The following is a 15,163-nucleotide window of genomic DNA, read 5'->3' as shown; positions in this document are numbered from 1 at the left end:
TTTTCAACAAGCTCCAGGAACTTGGTAACTATTGCTATTGTAGTGGGTTTTTTTGGTTGTTGTGGCTGGTTGCTTTTTATTATTTATTAAGTCTGGAGTTTGATATAAATAGCAGAACATAAACTAGGGAAGTAAATATTTTATTAAAATATTTTAACATTTTTACAACTGTCACATTTGTGGAAGGACAAAATCCAAATTTAAATACATAAATCACTTATAATAAATAGATCACATTTTAGAAAAAGCTGACTAAAGTATTAATATCCTGTTCTATCCGATTTTTTTTGTCTGTAAAAATTCTCTGCGTGTTTACTCAGCACTAGGTTATTGGGGTGTTCTGTGACTCCAAGAGAAGCATAAGCAGCATCGCCAGCGATGTTGGACTAGCATTCTCATGATTTACAGTCAGCAAGGCCAACACAGATCCAAGCAAGCTACCCGGTGGCCAATATTGTTGGGAAGACTTGAGAAACCTGAAGCGGGCTTGGGTCAAGACCTCTAACTTCAGGAACAGGCGGAGGCCGGAGAGAAGACGAATGGCCCTTCGGCGGGCGGAGGGGTGGGAGTGTCGCTATCCCGTCTTTCGATTGGCCGGCTGCGCCGAGGGGCGGTCCCTGGCGGGAGTGAGTTCCTCTGGCGACCGGCTGCCGGCTCAGCTGGGGGATCCTAATTGTTGGAAGCGGCAGCTCTAGCGTAGCGGAGCCGGAGCCGTTGACGAGGTCGGAGCAGCCGTCACACAACCTTCGCCCTGAGCCACCCGCCTCGCCATGGTGGACAGTATCTACCGGACTCGCTCGCTGGGCGTGGCAGCCGAGGGGCTCCCGGACCAATATGCGGACGGCCGGGCGGCGCGCGTCTGGCAGCTCTACATCGGCGATACGCGAAGCCGCACGGCCGAGTATAAGAACTGGCTGGTGTCGCTGCTGCGCGCTCAGCGCTGCAAGACGGTACTCGACGTGGCCTGCGGCACCGGGTGAGTGGCGAGGAGAAGTGTTGCTGGGCCGCTTCCCTGCCTGTCGTACGTCGGGAGTTTTTGTGGTGTACGTGCAGGCAGAGCGTATCACCCTAGCTGCGGTTCCGTGCTGTTTAATCCGGAATCGTAAAGCTTCCGTTGGATCTTCGCGCTGCCTCTCGACGGCAGATGTGATGCGCGTTGAAATCCTCAGATCTGTGACCCAATTGCACCTGTGTGTGATCCAGCAGTGACTGTGCCTGAGGTGCTAGTGCTTGCTCACTTGGGAATGACCCCTTTCAATTCCTCGGGGGTGGGGGGTGGGAAAGGGGAGATCTGCATTTGGTCTCCCAACCTCACTCACTTTTTTGTTCCTGTTAAAAGGGCACACCTTTCCAAACTCCCACTCAATCAGCGGTTCCGGTAGAAGTTCATCACCTTTGGTATCTGAAAGAAGTGAGTCCAAATTTGGCCATTACTCAGAGCAGAACAATTAGAATCAAGGGGATGTAAACATCAAGGGGTTTTGTGACATTCCAAAGACTTAAAACTTCGGCATAAGCTTGGGTGATTCTCTTCCACAAATTGCTAAGGCTTGTTTGGAGCCTTAGGCTGTCTTCAGATTAAAGACCTATGATTGCATCATGCTGAAGCCTAATGACTAAAATGTCTATAGAAATAAAAATTTGAAAATAATGCCTAATGCCACTGTTGCATTTAGCAGTTTTCTCTCTCATTACCTGTTTTTCTACTTTCTGTGCATATAAGCAATATTTTCCAAAAATAGAAATAGTTTGACACATTTATTTTATTGTACTTTTAACCAGTGCTTTTTTTGTAAAAGAAAAAGGTGCCGGAACTCACACATGTCATACAACCCACCTTGCCTACCCTACATGGTTCTACCCAAAAAAGGTGCCGGAACTCCGTTCTGAGCATTCTATGACAAAAAAAAGCCCTGCTTTTAACACATAATTAGAATGCATTTTTTTAACCACCTGTAGTGCGGGAATGAAAATGCCCAAGATATTTTGCTGGCTGAAAAAAGAGTTTCTATTCTTTCCTCCAAGTCGAAAGATATTTGGATACATGGAAATTCCTGTAACATTGCTGCTTTTCCCCATCTGTACTTGATTAATACATCAAATATGAACAATTTACTGCCCTTTCAGCTAAAATCAGCCTGAGATAACTACCTCAACTTTGCCTCATGATATGGCCAGCCTTTGGAAGACAAGTGAGTGTAAACAGAATGAGTTGAACATATTTCTGTACAAACAAAAGCATCAGTAGGTGTGTGTCAAGGTGGGCAGCTTGGAAGTTTACATCTTCTAGAGCAGGTATGTCAAACTCATGACGTCACCTGACATCACATGACATATTGTGACTTTTTCCCTGTTGCAGGCAATGGGGTGGGCCCGGTTTCATCATGATGCATCCAGCCCGCAGGGCAACAGTTTGACATGCCTGTTCTAGTGTGAATCATCTAGGATGGCATACTGTGCATTTGTTTCTATTTCCCTTTTTATATTTATGGATTTAAATATGTGAAATAATTGTACAGTAACACAAAAACCTGAAAACTTGCAGAACAGAACGGCTGCTGAATATTCTTAAGCAGCCTAAGAATATTCAGGGGATGATAAAATAAGCATTTATAGGCACAAATATCTCTTATTTGGGGTTCCAATTAAGGGCTAATTCTGCTACTTCCAACTGGGCTTTCTGCCTCGTGTCTGGTTAAGACTTTTGGATGAGCTTTTGGAGGTTGATTTGAGCAATAATCATTATTTTGTTGAGGAGGGAGGATTCAGTCAGCTCTGAAGGAAACTTGGTGTACCTCCTACTTATGAAGTTGTTTCTCAATTCATTTTGGACAACTTTGAATTTGTCTCTAACATTCCTTTTTAAGAAATGATCATTAAGAAAGTTGTGGCCTAGCAACTCCAGAAAACCCTAGAGCAGGGGTAGGTAACCTCGGCTCTTTTATGACTCACGGACTTCAACTCCCAGAATTCCTGAGCCAGCATAGGAATTCTGGGAGTTGAAGTCCATGAGTCATAAACAAGCCGAGGTTGCCTACCCCTGCCCTAGAGGAAACAGATTATTTGAACACTTGGCAGTCAGATTTCAGGCCAGGATACAGCAGGAAACTGAACTGGTCATGCTTGTGCAGTTCATTGGGGCAAGGTTCAATTTTCTTTGTCTTCCTTGATCTCTCAGTGACTTTCAAAACCATCAACTAAGATATTTGTGGTCCATTCCTAAGGGATTGGTATGGGGAGGGACATTATCTTGTAGTGGCTTTCTTTTCTGACATGATAGTTTTAATCATTATTGGTAAGAGAGGAGTGATCTCTGAGGCTGCTATTTTGTGAAGTACCTCAGGGTTTTCTCCTCTCTTCACTCCTTTTTAATATCTACATGGGGGGGGGGGAGAAATAATCTGTTGATGTAAATTTTGGTATCATCAGTATGCTGCCACTGATCAGCTATACATCTTGTCCCTGCCTTGAACAAGTGACGGTGCTGATCCAGTGCTATCAGGTGCAGATGGGGAAAAATAGATTCTAAATGAATTCCTTCAATGTGGAGTGATTTTAATTTGGGTACTGATGATTTCTCAGAAATTCTATCTCTAAATCTGAATGGTGGCTTGCAATTTGGTGGTCCTCCTACAGTCCCAGTTACTGAACAGGTGATAATGTGGCTAGAAGGGTTTTGCATTTGTGTGCCAGTTGTGAGCATGGATCACAAGAACCTACTGACAGTCATTCACCTCCATTTGGAATGTGCTGTACGAAGAAGTGCCCTTGAAGAGCATTTGGATATTGCCACTGGTACAGAACCCAAAGGCCCAGATGTGATGGGCGTATCCCAATTTTGCTGGATGACTTTGCTGCTTCAAGGAGCTGCACGGGTTGCCATTTGTTATCCCGAGCAAATTTGATTCCAGACTTGGTTGTCTGAGGGACCACATTCTATATTCATCAGTTCATGCAATAAGATCAAATAGGATCAACTTCCTCTGGATCTCATCCCTATGAGGATGTCACATGATAGACTTTGGAAGGGTTTTTTCATTAGCTGCTCCCACTCTTTGGAACCCCCTAAGATTTAGTCAGCTTCATCCCTCTTAAACATGAGAAAAATGTTGATGACCTATCTTTTCTGTTTGTCACAGTAGGAGTTTGTGCTGTAAGTGAAGGGTTTGGAGGGCACATACAGTAACATTTGTATTTTACAGATTTTTATCTTTTTTTTTTAAAATACCTGAGAGGTTGGATTGTTGTCACAACACAGTTAGCTGCCTGAAGCCTTTGCAGGAACATACAAGAAAAGCAAAATAAAAAAAAACATTTATCATTTTTTCTTTGAGTATGGACTTAATTCATTACAACCTGTTGATATTTTTAAGTAAGATTATGTTATATCCACTATATTTGGATGTGGATTTAAGTAATCACAAGTTACATTTATGGCACATTTCAATTCCATTGTCCATTGCTTTTTTCTGAATGATTTCTATGGTTCATTTGCCTGAGTTTGGTCAGACTTGAAATTACACTCAGGCCTTCTTGATTCAGTTGACAAGGATTGTGGAATGCATGTGATTACTTGCTGTGTTAATCAAGATGACCATTTAAAAAGTAATAATGTAGTAAAAGGCCAGAGGTGAGAAAAATAAAATCAGAGGAATCATTCCCACAAATATACTGCTGTTTCAGAAGGGAGAATTGAATTTCTCTTTGCCATAAAGTGAATATGTACAGGTATTTTTATTTATTAAGAGATACATGTGTATGCAGCCTTAGGAAAGGATTTTTATATAGTATAGGAGCCATTGCCCTAACTTTCATGGGTGACTTTTTTTCCTCGAACTACTAAAATGTAACTACTAATGTAAGTGGAGGGGTTTATTATGCTGAGTTAATCTGAAAAATAGTTTACTTCAGATCTCATCCCTCAAAGAGTACCTGGAAATCATTTTCTCTCTCCATTTCTGGCACAGTGTGGATTCCATTATGTTGGTTGAAGAAGGATTTAGTGTCACCAGTGTAGATGCCAGTGACAAAATGCTCAAATACGCCTTGAAGGAGCGATGGAACCGTCGAAAAGAAGATCCATTTGATCATTGGGGTACTCTTAACTTTTGGTTTAAGAATATTAACTGATTGCCCTCCCCAATTTGATGTACCCCAGATATGTTGGATTGTAACCTGTAGAATTCTGGGACTTTTGATCCAACAAATCTGGAGAATATTAGCTTTGGAAGTCTATAGTCATGTATTCTTAGTTGATTCATATCCCGCTGACAGCAAACTATTAAAACATTTTTATTTAGTTCCAGGGCAGAGTCTGAATGCAGAAAAAACAGTAGTTAGGTGCTACATTTTGGTCTGTTCCCAAAAATCCCTAGACTGGGATCTGTGTCAGACTCCAGGATGGAAAGTGCTTCTCATGCTGTTCTTTTTTAATCAAAGATTCAAACATGTAGAAACAAATTCATGTTTACTATTATTGTTCTGAGTTAAAAGCTCAATTATTTACACACCCTTGCATACCTTCACAATTCAGAGTTTAGCCAGTCAGGCCAGTTTTGAGTTTCAGAAAAATTGAAGCACAATGCTAATATAAAATGCTCATTCTGTCTGATGACTCCAAAGGACCCATATATTTTTATAACCCATAGCATGACTTGACATAATTTGATATTGACATGTATCAGTGCTTGAACACTCTTATTTTGGCACTTTTCTCATACCTAGTACATGATACAGTTCACATGGGATATAACTTTCATTAATGCACTCTCCAGTCATTACATAAATATGTCTACTATTTAACATTTCTGTATATTGTGCTAGTTGGATCTGAAGTGTTGACTTGATCAGCAACTTAGCCCCATGTAGTTCTTGTCCTAGGCCCTTACTCTGTTGCAATGTGAATATTTCCAACAACAGAATTTGAGCATCTTTTCCAGGCCATGTTTAAATTAGCAGTAAATTTATGTCTTGACAAGAAGAGCATGATGAAATTTGATCAGTGCTGTTGGAGCAGCTGCCAAAATGCCAATGCTATAATGTGCTCCCTGTTGATATATTTGGAGTGCAGATGAAAGAGGTGCCTGTAGGGTACTGTGGGGAATAGATGGTTCCTCATCCCAGTCAAGGCTTTATAATTTGCCTCTGGAATTTGTTAATCTTCATTCATAAACACACAAGAATGAAAACTAATTTGGCCTTCTGAAAATTGATCCATGAAATTATGACTCTATTGCCTGTGTCCTTTATAGCAGGTGTCTGCAACCTTGACAACTTTAAGACTTGTGGACTTCAGCTCCCAGAATTCCTCAGCCAGCTATGTTGGCTGAGGAATTCTGGGAGCTGAAATCCACAAGTCTTAAAAGTTGTCAAGGTTGCAGACCCCTGCTTTATAACACACTTTCCTAACCTTTTGGAACACATTGCCAACATTTGGAGGCATCAGGTTAACGTACTTCCCTGACTGCTTTGACCCATGTGTGCATACCTTTAAATCTCCTCCACAAGTATTACTCAAGTGCCAATAGTTTAGGATTGGTTAATTTGGTAAGCAGAAGAGCCAGAACCATTTTAGAGATGGCTGAAAAGGTGTAGAAATTCTGAAAGTCCTAATGTCTTGCCTGGATGAGACAAGCATTTAAGAAACACTATAAAATTTTCCTTGACACTTAATTAAAGCTGTACATAATGCCTATGATTTTGAGGATTATCTTTGAAGCCATAGTCTTCAAAAACAACTTGAAAATATTAAACTGTATGTGAATTTCTCCTTGGCCATAATCTGGCAGCACACTTCCAGCCTTTTGAATGGTTTTAGGTTTTAGTTGGTCTGTGGACCTATAGCTCTTGCCATTCCCTCTGGATGTGTCAGTCTACTGTAACCCAATATAATTAGGCCTTTTAGCACAGTAAGTTTGTAACAAGCAACACTGAGTTACAGAATCTAATAAAAAACAATTAGCTCAAGGACAAACCCAAGATTATTTCCTTTATAATCCCAGCAACAAAGTCATGTGGTAATTAATGAAATTTGCAGAAGCATCAAAAATACAAGTCCACAGAAGAATCGGAAAGTTATATAGGAAAAGCTGGATGGTGGTTGGAAATGGCCCATAGTAGTTACAACAATTTTACAATGATCAGGAATTTCTGGATAGAAGCAGCCCTTAACACAGATGACTACTAGCACATGTGCAAAAGTGCCACTAAGACATTCACAAACCCAGCATGCTATAGAAAGCTCAGTATTTATTTCTTAGCTATTTATTCCAGTAACAATAAGACTTCAGGAAATAAGTTTTCCATTGGTGGGAATGGAATGAAAGGGGAAAAGTGAGGATTATTATTATTTTTTTGTATGGGACAAGCTGTTTCAGACTTTCCTGAGGAGTCACATTTTAAAAAGTGTGAGGCTAGCTTCACACCTTATGCTAAGACGCAACTTGTTTTAACTTTACTGGTTCAGTTCATACAACATATTAAACCACCAACCATTATTTATAAGATACAATGTTAAAGTCATGTAGTACCACAGGTTTAGCATATTATATGAAGTAGGGTGGCAAGTTGATGATTATCACTTCCCTTTGGTACTGGAAACGTAACATCTTTTCTTACTTAGAGCAAGGCATGATGAGGAAGCAGAAGTTAAGTTATATAAAGTGTGCTTTTCTGTTCTGCAGTAATTGAAGAGGCTAACTGGCTCACCTTGCCACAGGATCTACAGAAACCGGGTGAAGGCTTTGATGCTGTCATCTGCTTAGGGAATTCTTTTGCCCATCTTCCAGATTTTAAAGGTGAATGTCAAAAGATGGTCATACAGAGGCTTGTTGGATTGCCAGTGCTATAGAAAGGGATAACCTGAGATTTTTCCTTAGTCTACACAGAAATTTACTTTGACTTTAAATAAATAAAAATACTTACTACCATTTTTATTTATTTAAAGTGATAAGTAATTCTTTAAATACTAAAGAAGAACTAATTGCTGGATTTTATGCTATGATAAAATTCTTATTTTTTTCACATAATCTGTTTACATTCAAAAAAATTGTGTTGAAAATAGCATCAGTTTAACCAGGGGAAAACAAATGGTTTGATATCCTTCCTGATATGGATATAAGGATAGGAGATATTTTAGCTTGCAGATTCTGTCCAAATTTCAAGCATTTTTGGATCCATTACATTTTGCATTTTTTCGTTTTAGGCTAGTGCTGGAGGGGAATTGATAATCTAAATTTCAGTATAGGTAGTCCTCAATTTACAACCACAATTGAGCCAAAATTTCTGCTGCTAAGTGAAACATTTGTTAAGTGAGTTTGCCCCATTTTACACACCTTCCTTGCCACAGTTAAATAAATCGCTGTAGTTGTTAAGTTAGTCAAGCGAATCTGGCTTCTCCATTGACTCTGCTTGTCAGAAGGTCACGTGATCCTGGGACACAGCAATTGTCATAATGATGAGGCAGTTGCCTAGCACTTGAACTTTCATCACATGACCATGGGGATACTATGGTCGTAATGTGAAAACTGGTCATAAATTACTTTTTTCACTTCTGTTGTAATTTTGAATGGTCATTAAACGAACTGTTGTAAGTTGAGGACTACCTGTCCTGAATTCGTAAATTGAAAAAAATGAATTTACCAGATTCTAACTTCGTATCTAAAAACTATTGTGAAGAACAGATGATACAAGCCACATGCTTTACAGACATGCTCTCTATTACAGCAATGCTGTAATGTTTTGGGCAAGGGGAGCTCCAGAAAACTAGCTTTGGGGTGCAAAGGGGTAGCTGTAAGGGTAGTGGGGTTTTGGTTACATATCTTAAATATATTTCATTATCTGAGTGCATTAATACCCATAATTTAGGTGTTGTTACTTTGTTAATGAACAAACAAACGCGCCCAGGCTAGCCAGAGGTTTCCCTGGTTTGAAGGCAAAAAGCAGTCTAAAGGGAACAGGAAGAAATTTAATTGAAATTTTGTACCTATCCTTAGGTGACCAGGGTGTTCATAAACAGGCTCTCAGGAATATTGCCAGCATGGTTCGTCCAGGTGGCATTCTTGTCATTGATCACCGTAATTATGACTACATCTTGGAAACAGGTTGCGCTCCTCCTGGGAAAAATATCTACTACAAGGTAATGCTGGAAATAAACTCTGCCTAACCTTTTGTGACAGTGATGTTAAAACATCTTAAAACAGCAAAAACATTTTTTATAGCTTACCAGAGCTAATTATAATAGCAAGGTACCATTTTATAGTACAGTCCCATGTATTTCAATGTAACCCTTTAAAAATACTTTTCAGGTAGATATAAAGGAAATCTGTCAAGCAGAATCAGACCGCATCAAGCTACCTGACTTTATTTAGATAGTTTAGTATTCATAATATTGCAAGAGAGACGGAGAAGAAAATCTGCCCCTGTGTTGCTCCCAGAGATTCTGTTTAACCTGTTAATTCTTTACTATTTTTTCAGAGCTGGGTGGGAATAGATTAATTAGCAGAACATATATTGTAGTCTCCAATTAAAAGCATCTGAACATTGACTTCTGTGACATCAAAGCATTGCTGCATCCGAGTAGATAGCATTGGGATAGACATACAGGTAGTCCTTGAGTTACAAATGTAATGTAGCCTGCCCATTCCACTCGTAACTTGAAAACTCGTCAAGTGAATCTCCTTCGAGGTATGAGATCACTCCCTTGCTTGTTATAACGCACGTGGCTCGTTAAGCGAACATGAGGTATCTCAGGGTGGGGAAGGTCATGGAGGGCCTATTGCTGGAACAGGCCCCCAAGGCCTCCCCGACCCACTAAGATACCACATGCTTCCCCCTCCCTCCCTGCCGTGCTGAACTCACCTGAAAAAGATCCATCTCCTCTCTGCTGTGGTTTCTCCTGCCGACCGGATTTGAGGCCAGGGAATGCATCCGCACACACACACAGCTTCAAATCCAGGCAGCAGCGACCTGGAAAAGGCCTTTGGAAGTTGGATCAGGTAGCAGGGGGTGTGCGGAAGCTTCCCCCAGCCTTAGATCCGGGCCGCAACAGCCTGAAAAAGGCCTCTGGAGCACCGATCCAGCCTCCAGGGGCACATGGAAGCATCTCCCAGCTTCAGTTCCGTTCTCTGTTGCAGAGAACAGAGGCCTAAAGTACCATGAAATCATGAGAGATCAGTAGCGTGAGATCTCACCCCACTGATCTTGCGTGATCTTGCGTTACTTTAGCCCTCCATTCTCTGCAAATACACTGAAGGCCTGGAGCAGCCAAGAAAGTAAAGGATCTCAATCTTCACAGGGTGAGTATTGAAGACCTGGTGCCTAGGGAGACCCACGCGGGGGTGGGGAGGGAGGGAATAACCAGGTTGAATGTTGCAGAGCCACTGCAGTCGCACGTAAGGGCGAATGTCTGCCGTGGTGCTGCAATATTGCTAACTTGAGGACTTGCTCATAAGCACTAGGGGGCGCTCATCACATAACTCTGAACGAGCGTTAAGTGAATGCTCGTAACTCAAGAGATTACCTGTATAGGAAGCTTTTTCGTATAGTATATATATACTTTTTAATTGCTAATTAAATTGTTAGCTAATAGTTTTCTAGTCTCATATCCCTTCCAAACATTGAGATCTCAATATATCCGTACCATTACATATGAAGCTACTCAACTGAGAACATTGTAGAGTCAAATGTAGATAGCAAAATGATTAGAAGGCTCATGAAGGCGTGAATCTAATAGTAAAATCTCTCATCCCAGTCATGTGCTTTAGAGACTGGAATTAGATATTTGGCTCCAAGCATAAAATGTTAGTCGATGTGGTTGAGGCTGATCCCTAATATAAGCCTGTTAGCATAGCAAAGATCAAAATTGAAAATCTCCAGCCACCACTTTTCTATAGCAGCATTGTGCTATTATTACTACCATACTACCACAACTATAACACACAGTGTTATAGGCAGAGTGCATGTTATGATATAATTAGAAGGAAGAGGAACAAGCAGTGTTACAAATTTGTCTTTTTACTTATATCAAACAGAATAGAGAGAAAAGTAGGTTATAAATGGCAGCAGTGTTGTTCTGCAATCTGGCGCTGGCTTAACATAGTGAACAAGTCAAAACGAAACAAATGCAGAAAAACATAAACATAGATAACTAATTATTTCCCCTTCTTTTCTTTCTCAGAGTGATTTAACCAAGGACATTACTACCTCAGTTCTCCTTGTGAATAACAAACCGAATATGGTGACATTGGACTACACGGTGCAGATCCCACATGAAGGCAGTGATAGAGATTCAGACTTAAGGTATGTTCTCTGTAGAACCCACAATTACTGCATCTCCACTTTGATAACCAGGGTTAGCACAACTAACCATTTGGCATAGGGTTAAAGCAAACAGGTGTCCTAGGCATTTATTTACTGTGTTTCCCTGAAAATAAGACCTGGTCTTACATCATCATCATCATCATCATCATCATCATCATCATCATCATCATCATCATCATCATCATTATTGGTGGAGCAGTGGGCTAATGCCTCCTTAAGTAACACCAGCTGCCTGCAATTAGTGCAGGTTCGCATCCCACCAGGCTCAAGGTTGACTCAGCCTTCCATCCTTCCGAGGTAGGTAAAATGAGGACCCAGATTGTTGGGGGCAATTAAGCTGACTTTGTAATAATGCCGCTTGGGGGTGTGTGTGAAAGCCCTAATAAGCAGGCATATACATAGAATGAAGGCTACTACTAAGCTTGTAAGCCGCCCTGAGTCTTCGGAGAAGGGCGGGATATAAATGGAATTAAAATAAAATAAAATAAAATAAAAATAAATTATTATTATTATTATTATTATTATTATTATTATTATTATTATTATTATTATTATTATTGCCTCAAAAAGAGGCACTAGGTCTTATTTTCAGGAGATGTCTTACCTTAGGACTGCCGCAGCCAGGCCTCCTATGCCCCAACACCTGTTGCACTGCTGCCTGACTTCTTCAGCGGCCACTTGCCACCACTTGCAGCCGGACCCCGGTTGTGGCAGGATGCCGCATGGTGCTTAATGCCAGTGCCGCCAGTCGCGGCAGGAGGCCGCATGGTGCTTTGGGCCATTTGGAGGAGGCCGCATGGTCCTTTGGGCCGTTGCCGCCGCTTGCAGAAGGATCCTGCACAGTGTGCTGCCACGACTGGCAGCCACGGCTCGGTGCACCTTGCGGTCTCCTGCAAATAGTCCAAAGCATCACATGGCATCTGGCCGCGGGTGGCGGCAATGTCCCAAAGTGCTGCACAACCTCCTCCCGTGACCAGCAGCAACAGTGCAACAAGCCATGCGGTGCGACAAGTTTCAGGGCGTGGGAGGCCTACCTGTGGCAGTCCTACCAGTAAGGTAAACAGGTGCGGGGCGCGTGGGGCATCTCCACCCCCGCATCCCCACCCTATCTTGATTTTTAGGCATGTGCTTTGCCCCAAAACTAGGGCTTATTTTCAGGTAGGGCTTATTTTCAGGGAAACAAGGTATTTAATTTGCAGAGCTACTAATCTCATACAAGTGAATCTGGGCATCTAATAAAAGATTAAAATAGAAAATACACCACACATAAACTCCCAGTGCCATAGGATAAATAATAATCTCACATCAATAAAAAGGCTCATCTACCTGCCTGACCCTATGCCTGGGAAACAGCTAGGTCTTTTAATTACTTTACATACTATACTGTACCTATCCACGAGATGGCCTCAGAGATCTGTTCACCTCTAAAACCATCAAATTAACAGATATCAGTGACAGGGTCTCTTTGCACCACCTAAGCTTATGAAACAGCATATATACATTGAGTTTGGACCTTCTGATATGTAAGTTAATATTTATTGATTTGTACTGATACAAGCAGAAGTAAGATTCCATCCATACACTAATAACTGTTAATACGTACCGGCATCCCAACTTGTCCAAGAGATTCCATCTTTGGTTATGGGAGGAGAGGTGTTACCTCCCGTTGATAGGGCACGCAATTTAGGTGTCCTCCTGGACTCACGACTCAGTTTTGAAGACCATATTGGAGTCGTGGCCTGGGGGGCATTTGCCCAGGTTCGCCTGGTGCGCCAGTTGCGCCCCTATCTGGACCGAGATGCCCTACGTACGGTCACTCATGCACTCGTTACCTCTCGGATAGATTACTGCAATGCTCTCTACATGGGGCTGCCTTTGAAGACCACCCGGAGGCTCCAGCTGGTGCAGAATGCGGCCGCGTGGGTTGTGATGGGAGCATCTCGATACTCCCATATTACACCCCTCCTGTGTGAGCTGCATTGGTTGCCGGTTGTCTTCCGGGTGAGATTTAAGGTGCTGGTACTTACCTTTAAAGCCCTACATGGCTTAGGCCCGGGATATTTGCAGGACCGTCTGCTGCCGGGGACGACTTCCCATTGCCCAGTGCGCTCACACAGAGAGGGCCTCCTCAGGGTGCTGTCGGTTAGACAATGTCGGCTGGCGACCCCCAGGGGGAGGGCCTTCTCTGTGGGAGCGCCAGCCCTGTGGAACCAACTCCCCCTTGAGCTCCGGATGGCCCTGGATCTCTGGTCCTTTCGCTGCGACCTGAACTTTCCTTTTTCATCGGACTGACCTGGATTGATGACGGTTTTTTAAAATGTTTTAATTTTTAAATTGTTTAGTTAATTTATTTTGGGGCTGTTTATTTAATCTCTTTTAACTTTTGTATTGTTTTTATTGTTGTTAGCCGCCCTGAGTCCTTCAGGAGATAGGGCGGCATATAAGTCCCAAAAATAAAATAAAATAAATAAAAAGTATTGTTTTCTAAATTGAAAACAATCTCAAAGTACAGTAATTTTGATTTGCAGCATTCTTTTTGACCAGAATCCTCAAAGGATCATGGATAAATTAATCTTCCTGAACAAGTGGAAAGGGAGATAGCCAAGCTTCTTACATTACTGTATTAATATCTTCATGCTTTCGTTACTTGGATATTAACACAAATTTTCTCTTTTATCAGTCAATTCCGTCTTTCTTATTATCCTCATCGTCTGGAGCCTTTCACAGAACTATTGAAAAATGCATTTCAAGGCCAATGTGAAAACACAGTCCTGGGGGACTTCAAGCCTTACACACCAGGCCAGAAGCCTGGCCCATGCTATTTCATCCATGTAGTGAAGAAAACTGGCTGAGATCTAGTCAACAGACTAGTCTAGTGGCCCTATGGGGTCTTTTCAATGGGTGACAAGGTGCAGAACCTGTATAAGCAAGAATAAATATGCATAGGTATTATATAAACCAGAATTTTCCCAAAGAGTCCAGTGTAATTAATACACTTTGAGGATTGAAATGCTTAATGGCTTTGGAGGGAAGGAGGCATTGGGATAAGATTGCTCTGCATCTCAGTCTCTGTTGCACAGTTGGCTAAAATGTACATTGTTCTCTCTTGATACTTTCTTCCTCTTTTTGCTGGAAATGCCTGGCTAATTTACACCTATGTTAGACTAATGATTACAGTGATGCAGTTTTCCTTCAAAGGAAAAAAGGAACAAGGGGGACAAAAAACACAACCTTATTTCATTCTTTATTGTGCCTGGGGAATCAGTGCCCCTTCAGTTTAAGTTGGACTATACTCCTCACTGCCTACACTAGCTGGAGCTGATCAGGACCGATGACCGGCGTGTATTTCCAACAATTTGTGAGATAACTTCAAAATAAATCTACTTTCTGCCTTCACACTATTACAGTCCACTGATATAAGCATTTCTGTGTGTTTGTATTTTTTGCTGCTGCATCTATAGAATAATGAGAATTAGTTTTACAGTAACAGAAGAGACTTTTTTTTTCAAAAAAGTTCCTCATTAATAAGAGCAAAGTCTTCATTTATTTTTGCACAGCTGAGTAGTGATGGGAACAGGTGGCAGAAAACTTATGATTTCATTTTAGACTGACAGTTTTAAAATTAATATATGTAGGGTTGCCTGAATTCCAATTTTTTTTGCTCTGATTTTCCGGAGATTTCCAAAGGTTAGAAAATTCTCAAAACTACTTCAGAGAGGAGCCAGTGTTTTGAGTAAGACCAGCTGCAAGAAACTATTACAATCATTTTTTATCAGTTGCTGCCCTAGAGCCACTAGTATTCTCTCCATTTTAAACCCAGAAAGAAAACACACACTACATACTG

At 41.4% G+C, this 15,163-nt stretch overlaps 1 protein-coding gene across 1 annotated transcript; it reads left to right on the top strand.

Annotated features, from left to right (window-relative positions):
- Positions 1 to 439: 439 nt before the first annotated feature.
- GNMT (glycine N-methyltransferase) lies at positions 440 to 15,008 on the top strand. Its single transcript, XM_083350032.1, has 6 exons — positions 440 to 976; positions 4,968 to 5,095; positions 7,683 to 7,796; positions 8,994 to 9,136; positions 11,177 to 11,298; positions 14,000 to 15,008. Exons 1-6 carry the CDS (start codon positions 771 to 773, stop codon positions 14,169 to 14,171), a joined length of 885 nt encoding a protein of 294 aa, XP_083206158.1. The 5' UTR covers positions 440 to 770; the 3' UTR covers positions 14,172 to 15,008.
- The last annotated feature ends 155 nt before the right edge of the window (positions 15,009 to 15,163 follow it).

This window comes from Vipera ursinii, assembly GCF_947247035.1.
Source record: "Vipera ursinii genome assembly, chromosome: 1".
In the NCBI taxonomy this organism is placed as follows: domain Eukaryota; kingdom Metazoa; phylum Chordata; class Lepidosauria; order Squamata; family Viperidae; genus Vipera; species Vipera ursinii.
This window is presented reverse-complemented; position numbering and strand designations above follow the sequence as displayed.

What these genes read in the sequence shown, in the direction of transcription:
- GNMT (XM_083350032.1), top strand. Translation starts at nt 771, where the DNA reads ATGGTGGACAGTATCTACCGGACTCGCTCGCTGGGCGTGGCAGCCGAG. An exon ending in GGAAAAATATCTACTACAAG is followed by an intron (nt 9,137 to 11,176) that starts GTAATGCTGGAA and finishes TTTCTTTCTCAG; the next exon opens with AGTGATTTAACCAAGGACAT. An exon ending in GATAGAGATTCAGACTTAAG is followed by an intron (nt 11,299 to 13,999) that starts GTATGTTCTCTG and finishes CTCTTTTATCAG; the next exon opens with TCAATTCCGTCTTTCTTATT.